Source organism: Vipera berus, assembly GCF_964194415.1.
Source record: "Vipera berus genome assembly, chromosome: 1".
Classification (NCBI taxonomy): Eukaryota; Metazoa; Chordata; class Lepidosauria; order Squamata; family Viperidae; genus Vipera; species Vipera berus.
Window position 1 is genome coordinate 292,180,104 of NC_138202.1, and position 21,560 is coordinate 292,201,663.

The 21,560-nt window shown below is 35.0% G+C and overlaps 1 protein-coding gene across 1 annotated transcript in view; it reads left to right on the top strand.

Moving 5' to 3' along the window:
* The window catches only part of CNST (consortin, connexin sorting protein), a 34,840-nt gene extending 22,456 nt beyond the window's left edge, over nt 1-12,384 (top strand). Inside the window, exons 11-13 of the mRNA XM_081329684.1 lie at nt 1,861-2,753; nt 8,057-8,192; nt 10,466-12,384. Of these exons, the coding sequence (XP_081185810.1) occupies nt 1,861-2,753; nt 8,057-8,192; nt 10,466-10,668 (1,232 nt within the window). The 3' untranslated portion in view covers nt 10,669-12,384. The remainder of the gene's footprint in view (nt 1-1,860; nt 2,754-8,056; nt 8,193-10,465) is intronic.
* The last annotated feature ends 9,176 nt before the right edge of the window (nt 12,385-21,560 follow it).

The following is a 21,560-nucleotide window of genomic DNA, read 5'->3' on the forward strand; positions in this document are numbered from 1 at the left end:
AAGCAAATCTCCAAATTAAATCTACGACTAGAAAGCTCTCAGAAAACGACTACAAAATATGGACAAACAACCCAGAAATCAGAAGTCGTAACAGAGGAAATGGATTTAGAGATGGAAGAGGTAAAAGAAGGGAAATACAAATGATTATATACAAACAAAATACTGCAAGACTTAGCTATAACAACGAAAATACAAAAGACTTTTTACCCCTCAGGTCTGCAAAATATATCAGATGGCAAGGAAAACGATTTTTAAAAAGGGAATATAGAGCTGTTAAGGGAAATGTCACAACTTGGGAGACAGGGATTGAAAAGAGAAATGGATGGAGAAAGAAACTGGGAGTTGTTTAAGGAGTATAAATGGGTGGAATTCCCCCCAAAAAATACCTAAATTGTCTTCCTCATGCTAAGCAATTTTTGCAAAAATAGAAAGAAAATTCTTGGGCGATCTAATTGCCCTCGGTTGGAAAGCGACTTGGCGAAGAAAGAAAGCGAGAATCAGATTTAAAAAACAGACAATTTGACCTGTTAGAGGGGGAATTATATGTTTAAATATTTCTTTGAATAAAATTAAAAGAACAGAAGACCCTTGGATATAATTAGACCTTGATAATGAAAAATATGATTTAGAATTAAGATAGCATTTTTTTCTCTTTTTTTGATATGGGAAATATGAAGATAAAATTGATTTGAATAAAACTTTCAGCTATATAAATGTAATTAATATTGAGAAAATTATAACTGATAAAGACATTTCAAATACAAACTTCAAATCAAACTTTAATAAGAACACGAAAAACAGGATATTGATTAATGAATTGACATTATTGATTTATGAATTGATATTATTGTTATTTGTATGATATTAGTAAAATATGATGAAGATGTTTATATCTAACGCTGTGTACATTAACAGTACCAAAAATTGTAATGGTGTAATGAAGGGAAAATGGAAAAAATACGGAGAAGAAAGGAGGATCAGAGAAAAAATACTGGATTGTGTAGTATTGAACAGATTTATATTGAAGAAGTTAATGTTAAATGTTAATGTTAAATGTTAATGTTAACTCCAGACTGCCCCCGACCTGCGCTCGTTTCGCCGGGACCTGAAAACCTGGCTCTTCAATCTATCCGGCCTGGACTGAGGGGGGTTTTAGTTTTAAATTTTAACATTGTTTTATTGTTGGGCTATTATTAATTTATTTATTTTTTAATTCTATTTTATCTTAATTTATATTGTTTTTAAATATTGCCCTGTAAACCGCCCTGAGTCTTCGGGAATAGGGCGGTATAGAAAATTATATAAATAAATAAATAAATATCTGAACCCAGACAACATGTTGTTTACTAAGCACTAAAGACAGCAATTTTTAAAAATTAATAAAACTTTTATTTAAAAAACAAAATAATAATCATACAAGATTGTACCAGTAAATATTCTCTCCCTCAGCTAGTTGGGAGATATCCTGTGATAACTGGTATAGAATTTTTGACTTCTCTTCCTCTGCCTCTTGTCTTTATTGTGCTGGTATCTTAATGAGTTTTCTATATATTTCATTTCTAAGCAACATAAACAGTGGTTCATGCATTGGATTCAAATTATACATACCAACATTGCGCTTCAGGCACAGCCTGTATAAACATTAAGATAACACTCCATGCAAAGTTAGGCTCAGTTATTTTAATGGGATCTGGCTATTTTAAATCTTGATATTAAAATTAATGGATCAGAGCTATTGCTGTCAAGGATAATTTGTTCAAGCATTACTGACGGTGTTGTCAGATGTTTTGTTGTTGTTGTTTTCCCCTCAGTGTTTTTGTGCTGAATCACCTCTAACTGCTTCAGTTCTGTTTCATCTAGATACTCAGAGCCGGCCAAGTATTGAAACAAAGAAAAAGAATCATCACAAAGAAAGAGAGAGGGATGAAAGTTTCCAGTCTGAAAGCTGTTGTCTGATTAAGGAAAAAGAAAGGCTTCACGTATCTGCCAGGAAACACCATCTCCAGGAGGAGCTTTGCAGTACTGAACCCACACTGAATCAGCCATTTGTTTTATCCACAGAGACCCTGGACACGCCTTTCTCTCAATGTTTATCTTTGAGGGATGCTAGTGCAAATGACAGCCTGCAGCTGAGGAAAAAACAGTTCTCTCAGGATGGAGCAAAAATAGAAGCAGCAGCGGAGAAGCCTACAGCAACGTGTTTTAGTGAACCAATGGTAGATGCATTAGTTTGGACAGATGCTGATTATATACCTCCTGATCTTATAGCCACCGATGAAAATATTCCATCTGAAAGAAACTTACTGAGGACAAAAAGCTGCTCTAGCTCTGTGGTGATCGCCAGTAGCCAGTTGGAAAGCAACATAGTAAATCAGCTGCAGCAGCAGCAGTCTGATTATGAAAATAACAGGAAATCTGTGCAGAACCAAACATCAGACATTAGTGGGAATGTACAGTTTGACACTGAGATGTCCAAACAGCCCAGAGTTATATGTGAATGGATACAAGAAGAAACAACAGTACTGGAAGAAAAAGGTGAAAGTGAGGGGTCAGAAGCCTTCTTTGAACAGATTTTAAACGGTACCATAAAAGTTAGAGAAGGGGCTCTTAAATTTCTAGAAACTCAAGAGGACTCTGAAATTCTTCAACATATTTCACCTGAACAAGCACTTTATTCTTCATCGGAAGATTATTCACCAGATGAAAACTTTTCTTCACTTGATGATCTTGCAAAGCGAATACAGATTGCAGAGGTAAATACTGGAAAAAACCTTTTTTTTCATGTTAGCATGATTCATGTTTGCACTGTGTGTATTTATTTTTTTAGCATGTAAAACAGCTGAAGAGAAAGTTTATCATACTTGCATGACTTTCTCAGCATTGAATATGCACTTTAGAAAAAATAGATTTCAATGGACAAAAATGAACTGGTGACTTTTGGAGTTACCTGTTAAAATGAGCCGATATGAGGAGTAGGGAACTATACTGTGTAATTTTGAAGATGGAAATTGTATTAATTATTTCTATAACTGCTGTAAAGAAGATCAGAAGGCACTTTAAGTATTTTTCCCTTTTTCTCTCACTTTTTTGTGTTCAATACTTTTTTCTTTTTTCTTTTCTATTTTTTCATATTTATCTTATTTTGTAAAATATTTCTTTAATAAAAATTATATTTAAAAAAGAAAAAAAGATTTCCATCTAAAAAGCAGATATATTGGCATACATTATTTTTCCTATTTCTGATCACAAACATTGTTCCTGTTAGCCTCTATCATTAAAAAAAATGTTTTCTTATAACTTCCTGATAGAATAGATGCTGCTGCTAGGCCTGATAAATTCCTTATATTGCTTTTCAAAGAATGAGATATTAAGACAGAACATGCTATTCTTTCATTGCTGACTGACTTTATTGCGGTCACTTCATGTTTCTGGAAGTGTTAACTGTGTCTTTTTACGAAGTCATCCATAGAAAGGTACACTTTAGGGTTGATGCATTGAACTGTAAAAATAAAAAAAAAATCTGTCAAATTACTTCTGAAGGCATTCAGTTGTTTTTCTAATAAGAAGGCTGCTTTACTTCACTGGACTTTTCCCTAGAGTTGCTGGTTTGTCTATTTATTGCAAATGTTCTTTTATCACTTAAATCAGGGGTCTTCAAACTTGGCCCTTTTATGACTTGTGGACTTCAGCTCCCAGAATTCCTCAGCCAGCATTGGGAGCTGAAGTCCACAAGTCATAAAAGGGCCAAGTTTGAAGACCCCTGACTTAAATCAATTCCTGTCTTCCTAAGTTTATTTCTTTAAAATAAATTAACAAACAATTAATATAAGTGGAATTTAGAATGAAGAACTTAAGTTTTTTTAAAATTTTAACCCTATTTTTCTTGTGAAGATGAACTTATAGCTACGAGAGTGCGTATTTCAAAGTGTTGAAAGGATGTGTGATGTTATTTGCAGACAGATGGGTCCTTGCACTTTGTGAGAGAGGGTAATGAATATTTCATAAAACTAAGATAGCTTATTCTGAATTTTAAAGCTGATTCTGGTTTTTTTTTTTAAAAAAAAACCTAGCAAATACTATGATTTTCTTAGAAAAATGAAGAATGCCCTATCAATCTTTTGAAAAGTTCTATTAAATGGATTGTATGTAAAACTCCTGATTTCACTGTTCTTCTACCTCTTCAGTGTTGTTTTTTACATACTGTAAATAATGCTTTTGAGAAACTTTAATTTCTAAAACCATGTTTTAACAATTCTAACCACCTTACAGTTTATTTACTTATGCGTTTTTCTCACCTTCTCATCTTGTGTTTACTGCAAGCATAAGAATGCTCTAATGGGAAATCTTATGTAATTCTTAGCTCTGTGTTGTTCTTAGCTCTTGGAGCTTTCAATTTATCACAGGGAGACTTTGGTCTTTAAAGAGACCACAGAATGTATCTTGCATCATTCAATAGCAATCTCTGCAGGCCAAATATGGAATAATATGAGCTGTCTCTAGAGGGAGCTTGCTCCTCCAGCTGTGTCAGCTGGTAAATGAACTTTAAAGAGATGTAAAATATGGGAAAGCAAAGGGGATGGGATAGAGTTTAGATTTTCATTAAGGTAGAACTATAGTGTTTTACTGTGCAAAGTTATTACCACTAATGTATGTGAATGTTGGATAATATAAATATTTATTTTATGTAGATTTCCTAAAATTGAGAACTTCTTATTCTGAGACACTTTCTGAGCTGTACTACAACGAGCAAGCCCACTGCTGATCAACATAGCCACTGCTGATCCAACTCTCATTATGCTCATTATTGTTGGCTAGTCCCTTTTCCAGACATATCTGCTGTGATAAAAAAAAACTGAAGAAGTAGTAGTCTCCATTTATTTTGCCCCTTCTCCTAAGCAATGCTGTGGATTCTCCCCACAGGGAGACAGATTATGAAGGAATGTGTGATCTCTGTTTCAAAAAGGAGAGTTGGATTTTAATATTACAATCAGGAATGTCAAAAAAATTCTACTGACATGTTGAGAGGAATCTGACCTTTGCTCCTGATCTTGGTGTCTGGATTGCTTTGCTTGATACATCTGAGTTGTGCATAAAGCACTTAATACTTTCTCTTGCAATTATAATAAAATGTTGCACAATATTTCAATTGGTTATCTGTTAAAATGGTTTCTTGTCCATGTTTTGCATAAAAACACATCTTGGCATGAAGAGAAACAGCAGAATGGAAACCCCAATTCATAGCCATGCATTTTAAAAAGTAATCAGAGAGATAACTTAAGCCAATGTCTAGTTATACCCAGCTTTTATACTATATACAAGGCTTTTGTCTGCCCCTCCTCAGTCCTCCTACCAAAATGTCCTTAATATGATACTACATATGTAACCATGTCACCAAACGTCAGCAATGATGGCCACTCAGAGGGACTTACAGTAATAGAAAGATATAGGGTAAAAACATAACACTGAAGTCAGTACTTTTAAAGTCAGAATTAAAATCAGTATAATTAAAATCAATTAATTGATTTTGCTCACCACGATGTAAAAAAGATGTTGAGACTCTAGAAAGACTACAAAGAAGAGCAACAAAGATGATTAGGGGACTGGAGGCTAAAACATGTAAGGAACGGCTGCTGGAATTGGGTATGTCTAGTTTAATGAAGAGAAGGACTAGGGGGGACATAACAGCAGTGTTCCAATATCTCAGGGGCTGCCACAAAGAAGAGGGAGTCAAGCTATTCTCCAAAGTGCCTGTAGGCAGGACAAGAAGCAACGGATGGAAACTAATCAAGGTGATAAACAACCTAGAACTAAGGAGAAATTTCCTGACAGTTAGAAGAATTAATCAGTGGAACAACCTGCCTCCAGAAGCTGTGAATGCTCCAACACTGGAAGTTTTTAAGAAGAGACTGGACAGCCATTTGTCTGAAATGATATAGGGTTTCCTGCCTGAGCAGGGGATTGGACTAGATGACCTTCAAGGTCCCTTCCAACTTTATTATTATTATTATTAATAGGTAAAAGCTTGGCTGACTTTAGTTGTTCCTTGTGTTGCCCTCTTTCTAACATCCAGAGGTCTTTGTACATCCTTTCTGCAACAGAATACTCCAGGGGGCATTGTCTATTCTGAAAGCTGAACACTGTTCTATCCCCAGTGGAATCCAGGGAAACACCTGCAGCTAAGAAAGGGATTAGAAATGGTGGAAAAGAAAGGGATTCACAGTCATAATAAATTTGAAAAATAGGTTTCTATTTCTTAGTTCTGCTGAGGGTGGTTACTATAGTATATTTCAATATATTAATGATCTTTTAAGAGGCTTAGAAAGGAAAGTAACTGTGGGTTAAATATATGTAATTGCTTTATATTTAAATCTGGAATTATTTGTGTTTTCAAATATACTGTATTATAATTATAAGTTCATCTATTATTGATGTGACTTGCATACCAGTATAGTGGGATGATAATTTTTTGATAGATTGGGCATGCCACACTCACCTTTAGGATTGTAGCTTTCATTCCATTCCATAGCATTTAATGAATTTTTGACTTGAGAAAATTCTCATACCTTACTACCTCAATTCTTACTGTTGTCCGTGGCATTGCTTCATGTGCATTTCACATTTCATATAAAAATGTCTGTGTGATCATTTCCAATTTCTAAGAGTGATGAGAATACTGAAGCTGAAATTGAATTTTTAGATTAATGGATGGCATATAGCTGCTTGCTTGGAATGCATGTGCATTGTAAAGTCCTAAATAGAAATAGAAATAGCACTTAGACTTGGTGGAGCAGTGGGCTAATGCCTCCTTAAGTAACACCAGCTGCCTGCAATTAGTGCAGGTTCGCATCCCACCAGGCTCAAGGTTGACTCAGCCTTCCATCCTTCTGAGGTAGGTAAAATGAGGACCCAGATTGTTGGGGGCAATTAAGCTGACTTTGTAATAATGCCGCTTGGGGTGTGTGTGAAAGCCCTAATAAGCAGGCATATACATAGAATGAAGGCTACTGCTAAGCTTGTAAGCCGCCTTCAGTCTTCGGAGAAGGGCGGGATATAAATGGAATTAAAATAAAATAAATAAATAAATATACCGCTTCACAGTGCTTTACAGCACTCTCTAAGCGGTTTACATAGTCAGCATATTACCCCCCCGCCAACAATCTGGGTCCTCATTTTACTGACCTCGGAAGAATGGAAAGCTGAGTCAACCTTGAACCGGTCAGGAACAAACTGCTGGCAGTCGACAGAATTAGCCTGCAATTCTGCCTCCTTTTTTAATACAGTGCAGATTACAGTTCACTTATTATAGATTGTATTACAATATAATTTAGTTCAAAAAGCATTGATCAGAACTCTCTCTTATTAATTTGACAATATAGAACTACAATGACTGAAATATGGCCATATCCATAGATTGGCTACCTTGAAAGATTAAATAATTCATAGAGTAGTAATGGCTCTACTAATATAGCAGAAATGATCCTTTGCAGATAGAAGCTATTAAGAACACCACTTTAAGTACCTATGCTTTTAGCAATTCACTTTATTATTGATTTTATATTTTAAGAGATTTCATGTTTTAAGATGTTTATTTGTGGAATTAAGACTACAGTTTAGAGTAAAATATAAACTATATCTGCACTGCAGAAATGTGTTTTATAATCCTGTGTTTGGTTTCATCATTATACCAGATTGTACTTTCAATTGCATGTTCAGCATCCAAATAAGGAAGTACTTGAGATTCTTTTATCCATGATAGTATCTAGCTTCTATCCAAATGGAACCAATGGAGAACATTATGTTACAAGATATTAATAGTGCCTTTGGCGTTTGGCATTTAACAGTGTTTTAAAGTCAAATCTCTTATAATCTTATAAAACAATTTATATTTGCAACTAATAATCTTCAATAATTGTGAAGATTGAAACCAAGAGTTAAAATATCTCAAAGGTAATGTGTAAGATTCCACAATATATAAATGCACTATGTATGTGTAGCAAATGAAACAAACTCTTAATACTGTGTTTTTATAACAAGTCTACTTTATCATACTTGTTAGACTGTTCGTGCGGAGGGGCTTGTGTCTATATTGAAAAAAAGAGATGACAGTGAAGAAAAAAAACTGGCTCAAATCCAGCAGAGACAGTCAAAAAGAAGAGTGAGATTCCAAGTAATGGAAGAAACATTAGAACAAGGTACTTACTCCTCATTAACTTTAACCCCAGAACTGTATAATCACATGAAATAAGAAACTATAAATATTCACATTACATATATGTACCACCTCCGCTTACATTCCAAGAGCCATGAATGGAGAGATAGGTTGCTCTCAACTATAGGTAATACATACAAACATTGTGTGGCACTGTTTTGTGGGAGATGGGTCATCCCATGAACCCTCACCCTTTTTGAAGTGGTGGCTACATTTGGAATATTGAGCATATGTTTGGGGCACTTTCACAAAGTGTCTGCAATGAAAGGGGCCAGATAAAGCTTTGACTTAATTTAAGAGGAGACTCTTAAGACTTTATCATCCAAAAGGATAGGTCTTCAGTATCATGAGCTTGTAAGTGGTCCTTTTCTCGTATCTTGATATTTTTATCTTATCATTTATGCACCATATAGAAGAGGATTTACACTGTTGTGATTTTATATACCCCACCCTCACTGGTTGCTACAGGTAAAGATAACATTCCTTATCGGTGTCACCTTTGCATTTGCTGGGACACATACATGAGTTTGTAACCCAAGAATTACTAGACTGTTCCCTACATCACATCTGGTCCTTTGATCTAACTGAGTCATTTATTAGCAATCTTTTCCACCTCTTGTAACCAGTGATTATAAATTACCTGCTGCAAAATCAGCATTGTAAAAGATCTTAGAAAGTTGTGAAATTCTTAACTATGTCCATGACTATTAAAAATCAGTGGATTTGTTCTACAACCAATTCCAGGTTTTATCTTTTCCACATACTTAACAGTTGTTGATTGCCTTGCTCCAGAATTTTCCACAAATTTAATTTGCCACTGGAATCTTGGCATCCTGCACAGCATTTTTTTTATTTTCTGCCAAGTTTGATTTACTCGTTTCTTAATTGCCTTTTGTTATTCTCTTTCATTTTTGCATAATGTCATTGATATATATACTGCATTATCTTGGTTTATGAATAAGGCAGGCGAGGGAGGGGAGGGAAGAGGAGAGGAATTCTACACTTAAAACAATAGCACAGCCCTATGCTTGCCTATTCAGTAATATGTCTATTCAATAATCCTTATTGTCAGTTAAGATTGTACTAATTTTATAAATACAAATAGAAATAGAAAATATCTATATTTATATAAAATAGAAGGCAAAATCAAAGTCAAACCCCAGATCCTATTAGAGTGAGTGGTTATATTGATTTTGATGTGGTACCATTTTCAGCTCCTATTTTAGGCTGGGTATGTTATTTGTTTTTATTGGTAATATTTTTATTTTGTTGTTTGTAACCACCTATAATCACGTATATAAGATGGGTGGCCATATAAATTTGTTAAATAAATAAGTAAAATACAATATTCTTATGCAGTATTTCCAATGCAGGGTGGGGATGTTAATCTTATATTGAAATATTACAGACTGTCTCATGAATTCAATCCCACAGCAATGTATAACTTTACTATTAAAAACATCAATAAATTAAACAGCCCATTAGTAGAATCAAAAATATTTGTGTAAGTTAATATGTTTGGGAAAAGATAGCATAAAAATGCATGGATTTTATTTTTCCATCCATAAATAAATGGAATAAAATTACACAGGCATTTTTCATTTAAAAATGGTAATTGGGATGTCACTAAGCAGTGCAATCAGAAAGTGTGACATTGTGATCAACCGCTTAGCGCCAGCTGTTTTTACACTTCTGGTTGCCATTGTTAAGCAATTCCATACCGTTATGAAGTGGGTTAAGCTGTTAGCAATCTTCTACTGACTTTCCCATTGACTTTTCTTGTCAGAAGCTGGTAGGCCATGGTCACAAATGACAATCATGGGTTTGCAGGATGCTGCAAAATTTTAATTGCAAGCTGATCGCCAAGCAGTCACATCAAGATCACATGATCCTGTGGACTCTGCAAAGGCTGGAACTTTGAGATCCCGTAATAAGTACCGCTCATTCAGTGGTCATGGAATGAGTGGTTGTTAAGCAAAAACTACCTATAGAAGCAAATTATGAATACAAATAATTATTTTATGGTGCATATTTTCTTCCGTGAAAGCAAAAGAAGAAAGCCTATTGCCTAATTCTTTCTTTGGGCCAATATTGACATTTGTCTCTAGCTTTGCTCTGTCTTGGTAGAGGAAGTTGCTGGTTCAGGGCATTTATTTGGCTATTTCAGGGTTGAGGAATGTACACAATACAGGTAAGTAAAGTATTTCAATTATTTGTCATTCTATTCACTCTCTGTCATCCATCTTCTTTCTACAGAGGACGTTGGAGCTGGCTCCTGCTTTTTGCTGATCTTACTGTGCATAGCAACTGTGTTCTTTAGTATTGGAGGAACCGCATTGTACTGTACATTGGGCAACACAGAATCTGCAGTATGTACTGATTTTGCTGCCAATGTGGATTTTTACCATAGCCAGATACAGAAGGGTATAGAAGAAATTAAACACTGGATATCTTTATAATTAAAGAAGAAATATGAACATATAGTAATATTTTACTGTTGCAGAAGAAAGAAAAATAGTTGAAGCATTGAATAATTTGGCACTTTCAGAAGAAGTAACATGACATGGGAAGCATCTGTGTTGTACATAGGAGTTAATGTTCAGTAATTGGAATAATTACCTAGAGTTATTGATCAACTTTCATGAGGCAGCATAAGAGACTGTCCTAACGTACTCCTTTTGAAATGCTCAGAACAATCTTCTGTTTACCAACTTAGAAAAGAAAAAGAAATTCATCTTTCCTAAAATTTCCAGTCCTCATAGTCATATGCAATCTCTGTAAATTTTAATACAAAATAGCTGACTTTCCTTATTTCATAACGCAAAGATATTATCTCGTTATGCAATAAGTTCATATTTAATAGAAACAAACCTTATTTGAGAATCATGTATTTTATGTTGTTTATTTCGATGAATTGTAATAATTTTGAGTACGGCAATGGTACAAATAACAGCCTTCTCCATTTAGATGTTATTTAATTGTGCAACATTTTACAATGTAGCAGTTGTAATAAGTCATGTGTTCATTATTTTCATATCCAGTCTTGGCAAAATATGCAGAGTCTTAGTAATAGAATCCTTAAAATGGATTTATAAAACAGGTTCTGTATATAAAACCAAATATAAAATATGGCTCATTTCAGTGCCAGTAATAGCCATCCAGGATTAGTTGGAATAAGGTAGCATCCAGACTGAATTAATAAATTAATAAATAAATTATGATTAACATTTTTTAAAAAGGATTCACTTTGCACATTTATTTTTTAAAATCCATTTTTATGATATTGTGAGTGTTCATCTAACACGGTAAAGTGGAACACAACAAATATATTTACAAACACTGACATAAAACATCTGAACTTGACAGAGACATTTTTTCTCTTGAGTGTGATTCTAGTAACAAAAAGTGGGTTTCTTCTCCATTACAAGCCAAAATGGCACTTCAACAATGTTAAATCCCCTTTTGGTTTTATTAAAACTACTATATTTCTGCAAATTATAAAGAAAAAAGTAAACTGAAAAAGTTACCTTAGAATGAAGGTATTAGACATATATTGTAATTTCTTTATTTGAATATTGTGGAAGTTTGAAAGTCGGGTGGCAGACAAGTTTATTTTGGTTAATTGCACAATCAGCCAGATATTTAGACTGGATTTGGCTTTGTTTGTTTTTTTACCTTTACCCTTCACAAGAATCTGGGATAGGCAGATGTTGATTAATATAATTTTTGATTAATATTATTATTTGATTAATATTATTAAGGCATCATTACAGGATATAAAGTATCCTGTGTTCGAAGTAAAGCTGCTTTTGCAACTGACCGGTGTGATTTTTGTCAATACTAAAGATGCTGAGTGCTGCTGTAGAAATTTTGGGACTGTACTCAGGGCACCTATCATTGTTTTCTTTCATCACAGTTGTTCTGCTTCTATTTGCAGGCTTTTATATTTTGTGATTTTTTTTTCCAGTTCTTTCTCTTCTATGCTGCTGTTTCCAAGCACTGCAATGTCTACTGTCCAGACTTTTTTGTCTTTCCTATCAACAGTTGTTAAGTCTGTTGTCAAGCAGATGCTTGACTTTCTGAATTCCCAGTTCTTGCTTGCAGGCAAGTGGTATTTCTTGCAGATATTCAGTTTTTTACTTTGTCATATTGTTGTTTGTAATCAGTTTGCAATTTTCTTGCAATAGGAGGTCCACTGTTTTTTCAGCTTCTTTGCAGAGAAGGCATTTTGCAGTCTGTTGCTATCTGACTTTATATGCATTTGTTCTTAAGACATGGTCTTATGCAGCCAGAATTAGTTCCTTCGTTTTTTTCTTCAACTTTCCTGCTGTTAGCCATTGCCAGGTCTTGTTGTCTGATCTGCCTGCTAGGCTTTTTTAATGTATTGGCCTTGCCACATTTTCTATTCCAGGGGTATCAAACTGCCGGACACGTCATCCAGAAGCCACGCCCACCCCATTGCTGGCAATGGCAAAACTGTCCCGATAATGTTGCGCGACGTCACATGACATCGCGAGTTTGACATGTCTGTTCTGTTCTATTCTGTTCTATTCTATTCTATTCTATTCTACTCTACCTTTTTTACATAGCTTACGTAGCTTTGATATTCAGTAAGCCTTCATAGTGTATTAGTATCTTCTTCACTGGCCTTCAAATATTCTTCCAAAGCCTTTTTTTCTTCTTCAACTATCTGGTGTATCCATGTCCACCTATGTTCCTTAGTAAATAGAGTCTGTCAATGTCACTGCATGGGTGAAGGGCATGATTCATTGTCATTTTTCTGGTCTTTCTATCCAGGGTTTCTACTTAATCTTAAATCCACTCCACTATTTCACTGTAATCTAATCCACTGTATATCTAATGACTAGAATTACCCAGGTGTTAATCACTTTGATGGTATTTCTGCCATTGTGTTTGGATTTTGAAATTTTCTTCATTCCTCTGACGTCTTTACTACTAACCTTTTTGATTTCAGTATGCTTGCTGTTGTTAGCCTGAAAAATGCCTAGGTATTTATAATGAACTTCTTCATCCAGATTCCTAATATTATTTGCATAGGATGTTTCTGCTGACTCTTGTTATTTCTAGGCACTTGATTATTCAGTCATATGGCAGGGAACTTGTAATCCACCAAAGTATGTTCACATTGGTCTTTCTTCTCTTACAATTTTCCAATATTATCTTGTTAATTAGAACTGTTTTTTTAACTTTCTGCTATTTGGGTGATTTCCTTTCTACTCTGATGCTCAGCTTGTTTTCAACTAGAGGCTGTTGAACTGCATCAACTACCAGACTAGTTAGCAATTTGAAAATTGTTGGCAAGCAGGTAATTGGCCTGTAGTTGACTAGTGCTGCCACTTTTGGGAGGTTTTACTAGACGTTAACCAATCTTCAATTTCACCTACTTGCACCATGTCGTCAGCTTGGCAATAAATGAGTAAAGACCAGTCAGATGTTTCAAGCAAAAAACATACAGTTCATATTCATCTAATGCTGAACAATTGTCAATAGAAGCAGCCCAAATCATCCAGTTGTATTACTGGAAATCTTTTTCCCTGCAGTACAGTATACAATTCCACATTTGATTATTCTGCTTTAATCATCAATTTGTTATCCCAGTTACTAATTTGTTTTAAAATTCAAAGGCATAACTTTGCAAGACAGCTGTGCAGGAAGAATGTTTATGTTTTTGATACCCTAGAGTTATATCTATTTCTAAGGCTATATGCTTTTAAAGATTTCACACAATCAGATTGACTGTAGCTGTTTAGTTCCATAATGAATAAACTGTAGTCTATTTTAAAATAATGTTACATACCACTGCATTTGATTAAAGACTACCTAGTCTAAAACAGCTTCAATAACTACAAGTCGTGCTATAAAGCTACTCCACTAATTACTCTTTCAAGTAATTATAGGTCCTAATAATGTCACTTATTTATGAAAACTACATAAATTTGCTAATCTTTCATTATGGTTATCTACTACCATTATCCATAGAATTAACAACAGAGTTGCTGTACAAACTAATATATAGGTATAAATTGTGCAGTAGAAATGGTAACATTGAGAAAATAATGGAACACTTTTAAAATGTCAATTTCATCAAGTATTGTTTTAGTATTTTCAGCTAAATAATTACCAGGGTTTTGTTACGAAGTAATATTTACAGTTTATCAAAAGTTCTGCATGTTGTGGTTTGAATTTCCTTAGTCTATTTCATTTTTTTTAAAGTATGTAGTCATGGTCCAATTGTACAAAATATATACAGAGGAATAGATAAAACAATCATTTTGTTTATTACTATAAAAAAACTTAGAAGTAATAAAGAATGTTCATCACATTAAGTAAAGAATACCCCGTTACAATTATTTGCCATGATTTCGGTAGTTAGTCCCTAACTTTAAGACTGCCATGGGAAAATATGCTATACATAGATATCTAGGCAACATGATCTAATAAAAAAAATCATTTCCCTCATTAGAGTCTAGATTACTGGAGTCCAGAACCTTACAGATTATCACAGCAAGGATAAATATAAGGAGCAGTGAAACATAGGAAGATGCACTGCAATCTGGAATTGACATTATATGAACAACCTTGCGGCAATAAAAGCATTTTATATTTCCACTGGTTTATTACCACTGATGCAGTTTGTGTCAGTCCCTCAAAGGCAGACCGGATTAGGAAACCTGAATTATGAATGCTAATACCAGTGCTTTTTTTGTAGAAGAAAAAGGTGCCGGAACTCACACGTGTCATACAACCCACCTTGCCTACCCTACAAAGTTCCATCCAAAAAAGGTGCCGGAACTCCGTTCTGAGCATTCTATGAGAAAAAAAGCCCTGGCTAATACTACTTTTCATATAAGATCGCAGTAATGGAATCTTGCAGGTCTGTATGTGCTTCCCCACTCCCTTCCTTTATCCTTATGAGAACTAGGGAAGGTCATGTCTCAAATGCCATTTCTACCCTAGACTGAGATTTCTTTTATCTGACTGCTGGCTTGGTTGTGGCTTCTCCTGTTCCCCAAGCTTATTCCTACTGCCAACTACAGTTTAAAATCTTAGAAATGTTAAAATTTACAGAACAACTTGGGGCCATTAAGATATAATTTATAAGAAATTATATCAACCAGATCTGACTTCAGGTAGTCTTCTGTTAGCAACCACAGTTGGGACCAGGAATTCTTCCACTACGCAATAGTAATAGCACTTAGACTTATATACCACTTCATAGTGCTTTGTAGCCTTCTCTAACCAATTTGCAAAGTCAGCATATTGCCCCCAACAATCTGGGTCTTCATTTTACTGACCTCGGAAGGATGGAAGGCTGGCTCAACCTTGAGCCGGTGAAGATCGAACCCTTGGCAGTGAGCTGAATTAGTCTGCAATACTGCATTCTAACCACTGTGCCACCATGGCTTAGCAACTACTAAACAAGTGGTTGCTAAGTGAAAATCATCTGTCCATGAGTTACAACTTTATTTCCATGTTTTCCATTAACTCTGCTTGTTGTAAACTGGTTGGGAAGCATGAAAATGGTAACCATATTATAGTGGGATGCTGCAACAGTCAAAAATGTGCACCAGTTGTAAAATGCCTGAATGGCAGTCATGTGAGCACCAGACACAACAAAGATCAAAAGTGCATTTTCACCATCATAACTTCAAATGATTGCTAAGTGAGACAGTAACTGAGGACTACTTGTAAATCGTGATCTTTTTTCAGATTATTGTGCCATATAATAAGTCTGGAAATAGGGCTGTTGGCTTGATCTCTGAGCTTGGCAATTTGGCTGCAAATGTTTTGTCTCCATTCAATGCCCTTTGAATTGTGCTCATCTGTCAGAGCACTGGCCTTTAAATACATTTTTGTGTGATGTAAATTGGTGTGGGTGTTATTTGTCCGGATATTTCTGAGTCATGATCTGGTTTCAGGCTGTTTGATTGTCTGGTTATTGTTGTTGAGATGTGGTTCCGTTTCTTGTGGGGGTGTGTGATTTTTGTTGCTGTGTGGTGAGGTGCCTGTTTGTTTGTCTTAAATGCTGCCTTCGGGATTGAAGTACTTCTTTTGTTCTCAGCGATTGGTAGATTGGGTCAATGTCAATGTGTCTGTTTATTGACTTATTGATGGAGAACCAGGCTTCAAAGAATTCTCTTTCTTCCCTTGATTTCACAAAGATCAAGCATCATATACCGAATTCAGCAACTGTGAAAAGAACTACTGTATGTGGGCCAAACAGGAAGAAAGCTTTCTACCAGACTGCACGAATACTTCCTGCCTATCAAAAGACACAACCCACTATCCTTCATGTCTGTCCACAAAGACTCAGAAGCAAAATCAAGGGGAGAAGGAGAATTCCTTGAAGCCTGGTTCTCCTCCAATAAGTCAATAAACATTGACATCGACCCAATTTACCAACCGCTGAGAATGAAAGAACTACTTCAACCCAATCCCAAAGGCAACCTCGCCCCCACAAGAAACCAGACCACATCTTGACAACAACAGCCAGCCAGCCAATCAGACAAACACCATTTGTATCACCCAGGCAATACTTAAGCACCAAGGACTACGGCCCAGCAACAACAACCAACCAATCAAACAACCTGAAAACAGACCATGACTCAGAAACATCCGGACAAATAATACCCACACCAATTTACATCACACAAAATGGTATTTAAAAGCCAGTGCTCTGACAGACGAGCACAATTCAAAGTACACTGAAGATGTCCCCCCGAATGGAGACAAAATGTTTGCAGCCAAATCGCCAAGCTAGGAAATCAAGCCAACAGCCCAACTACCAACCCGAGCTACTAATATTCAAACACATCTCAAATCTGGGAAGCATAATGATCTGCCTGCCAACCCTAAAATCATACTCCAGAAATCCAGTCTCTAAGGGTTTCATAATTCAACAGAAGCCTATCAATGAATGAGAGAGAAAGTTCTCTCAGTGTTTTGCAATTCTAATTAACCAAAGATTATCCTTTAATAAATGTATACTTTAATATTAATGGTTTTGTGAAGTCAAGCTTTCACTAAATGTTAGGTAAGCTTTATTTAAACCCAGTGAGAAAATTATGTGAAAGTTAGGAAAGAACATATTAATATATAAATTAAAAGAGTTCTAAAAGCCCTCCATGTGTCACATCATTAGTGAAAAGCCATATAAAGATATTTAAACGAAGTTGGTAAGAATGGGAGATACTTGTCTTTGTTAATTGCTGCTAGTTTGTCCCTCAACTTTATTAACAGAGCCAAAAGCACCTTCCAAATCAACCAATGAATATACTAGTGAGATAGAATTAGAAAATAGTCAAAAGTAACATCTCTGTTCTTAAAACCTATTTATTCATACAGGTAAAAAAGTTTTCCCCCAGTCTTCCAGCTTCTCCAGCAGTAAACATGAATACAGCCTAGTTGGTATAACCAGTAGATAAATTGGGCAATATTTATTTGGATTTTGTTTGTTGCCGGTTTTGTAAATAGAGATCATTATACCAAGGATCTGGGCCTTCTGATCCTATGTCTTCTTTATTTATATATTTGAATAATTTAGCAAGGAGTGGCTGCCATCCTTTTACAAAGGCTTAAATACCTTAGGAGCAGAACTAACGTTTGCAAGAAGGCATAATATCCAACAACTATTTTGATATTGACCATTTTTATGGTAACAATTTCTACCTGGAGCATCTGCATTTCATATGTTCCTCTGATTTCACTACTTTCAATGTTCCCCGTCATATATTTACATATGCATATATACTGTATATGCTCATCTCAAGGTAACATTGCATGCACCTGATAAGTGGAACATCATGTAATAATAAATGTATTAAATATTAAAATAAAAGGGATTAAACAAATCAAAAATGAAAAAGAATAAACAGAAATAGCATTAGCTGAACTTTATTGGCATGCTGTCATGCTTATTTCTTAATTTTTAGGGCTATGGGCTCTAAATTTTTTACTTTCAATGAATATTTTTCACTGTGGAAACTGCTGGTAAACCTTCTGCATTTGGCTGAAAAACAGGCATGTCCTAAAATGCATACTTAGTTAAACAGGGTATAACATACTTGCCATCACTGTGTGTGAAATCTTGTGCCTTAAATTTTACCTGTGTGAACCCTGGTTCTGAAATGGAGAAAATCATGGTATAAACAACTGTGTTTTGGGCAATCTGTCTCCGTAAATCACTGAAGAATTTAGTTGTGTATTTCAGGGCTACTAAAGAAGTTATCTAAACTTTGCTGAGGAAGATGCAGGTATAATGTTGATTCAGTAATGGTTAGAGTTGTCTTTGAAAGTAGAATTTGCTTTGTAAGATGTATCTAAAAAAGTTTACTAAGTGGCTTGATCTGCACTAAAAGTCTGTCATCATGACATACAGTATTTTGAACTTCTTAATGGAAAAAAAGTAATCACCTAATGTTACTGGGCATTGTTTAAACCTCAGATGCAGTTAAATAGCTTCTTAAACATGATCACTGAACATCATGCTTTTATCTTTTGCAATGCTTTGCCTCCCTTTTTTTTCAGCACTAGCTATACCTGATTATTCTATCCAATTCAAAACATAATTGATTACTCCCAAACACAATCCTCACCATAGTGATTAGTGCCAACATTCAGTGACTTTGAAGCTTCTCTGGCTCTTTAAAACAGTTGCATCTTTTCCTTGGATCACTTATTTGCCCTCCACTTTTACAGCACATTCCCTGGAAAAGGCAAAGCTGCTTTCAAGGAATTATCTAATTTCATTTTATCTGCTATGAACAAATAGGTTTTAAGAACAGAGATTTAACTTTTGACTATTTTCTAATTTTGTCTCACTAGTATATTCATTGGTGGATTCATAATCTGTCAGATGGAATTAAAAAAATCAAGTAGGTCAGTCAAACTACTTGTACTTTCATTAAAATAATACATAAAGACAAGTTCACATTAGCATTTAACATTTTTAGTGATTACATATATAGGCATTCATAAATACAGGAGGATTCTTTTCCTTTTTCAAAAAGAACAAAGAGTTATAAATATACATTTTTTTCAACAAACCTGAAATAAAGAGTTTTTGGCTCTGAGGTATTTTTTGTTAGGGCTATAAATTGATCAGATGATAGAGAAATTAAGTCAAGGGTACTATGTCTGTTTAGGGAGTAGACTTCACTGAAGTTGTTACAAATCTATTAGTCACAAGTGGTACATGCTATACAAACGTTTACGCTTTGTTGTGCAAACAACTAATATAGCAAGTGAAATGAAATAGTGACAAAAATATTCCAAAATATGGATGTAAAAAGCATTTTATTTTTTCACTTTTTAAAGAGTATCAGCCTTTATGTGAATTATTATTAGTTATTCATTTTTATTTTTTCCTTTCCATTTGTAGCTCAGACTTCTCTCTGTGATAAATAATAGAACAGGCAGCATCACATTCTGTTTAATTTACACATCACACAAATATGTAATTTCATTGCATGTCCTTTCCTTTCTTACCACTCCTGACTTCACTGCAAAGTTCTTAGAAAGATAGTTGGAAGTTTGACATCTGAGTGACTAATCTTGTGTATTTGTGTTGACACACACTGCCATAGCGTTCCTGTAGATTTTAGTTGTACTGTGTTCTGTTATACCTTGATAAAAGGTTAGAAACAAAATAACTCCTTGGCTGTATTGTAGACAAAGGCTTCTTGCATTCTTTAGAATTGCCTTATGTTTATATACTACTAAAATTCTTGTGTCCTTTTGATTGTAATCTTCAGTTGGGCAACAGAGTGCATCGTAGGGCAACGATTTTTGAATCAACATACCTCAGATACTTACAGAATGCATCCAAAACCTGGGACCCATGACTCCCAGATTTTGGCAAAGTTGTGATTGTTTCAGTGCTGCCATGCTGTTGTGCTGCCACGTTGCTGTGGTCACGCTATTGTCATTTCCAACACTCCCTGCCAGCTTTCTTCAAGAAAAGTTAATGGGGAAGCCAGCAGGAAGTCAGAAGTTGCTCCAGCTCCCACGGGTTCTGTTTTGTTTTGCTGTGCATCCATGGTCCTTCTGTTTCTCTGTTTAGGTAAGGAAATATCTCTGAAACAATTGCCAACAGGTTTTCTAGTTCATTACTCTTTTCTGCATATAGTCTGCTGTGGAGGTCCTCCATTGTGGGAGATGTAATTCTAATAAAGAGTGTTCTAATGATAAAGCGTCCAGAGCCTCTACCCTTTCATAGTGACCTGGATCCTATTCTGTGGATTCAGGTAACTTAGGATGGAGAATCAGTCATTTTCTGGAGTCCCTGAACTACAGCTTCTACTATTCTTGTGATTGGCTGTGCTGGCTGGTGTTGCTGCAAGTTCTAATTCAGCAACTTGTGGAGGGCCACGGATTCCCCTTCCCTAGTGTATTGGCAGTGCAAACTTTACACTGGTTAATTAACTGGCAATTTTATACGTTGTTAGTAAGTTTTTTAAAGGTTTAATTTTGTCTAAACATGTTTTTTATGTGTGTTCCAAAGGCCTTTTGTGTATACTACAGCAGAGCTTGAACTCTTCTAAAAAGAGGGAGTTTTAAAATGTTACTGACTGGTTCAGTACAGCACTTTTGTCTCCCCTTTAATTAGTTGGTCTGGAGCAACATTTTCTTATTCTTTTATTCTGTAATTAAGTGGTACAGTGTTGATGAGCATGTCACCTATAGCTAACATGTATTTATAATTATTCCATAATAAGAATATGTTTTGAGACTTTGTAATTTTCAGTTGCTATTCAGTTGCATGATATTTAATGCAACTGTGGATTTCTGCTCTGTTCAAGTGATTGTACATATGATCACCAAAAATATAAAGAATTTATAACTTGAATATGTTTATTTTAAAAATATGACATGTACAAAAAAAATTTGAGATACAGAATTTTTGGCAGAAGTGTTTTTAGTGCACCTTTAAAAGAAAAATGTAATATAGTTTTTAAAAGATCTTACTTTGCACTAGGGTTGGCAAATGCCCCATTTTATTTCTAGTTATGATGATTCCTTAGAATATAATAAATTTCCCTTACTTGGAAATACCCTGGCTTCACCAAGCATTTTTTTTATTTCTACTGCTAGGTTTGTACAACATACTTATTTATAATTTATTTAATCATAGTTTATTCAACCCAGCATTAAGAACTCACACAAATTGGCTAAAATATAACTGACTGCATTATCATGTAGAATGTTGTGCAAAAGCTTATTTTATCTTAAAATGAGACACTGCAGGCATAGAACCATATAAATATTCCTCTGCTTTCTTTGGTTAAGGCAAAGAGCAAATATAAGAAGAGGGGTTTTGAGGCAGTTCGGT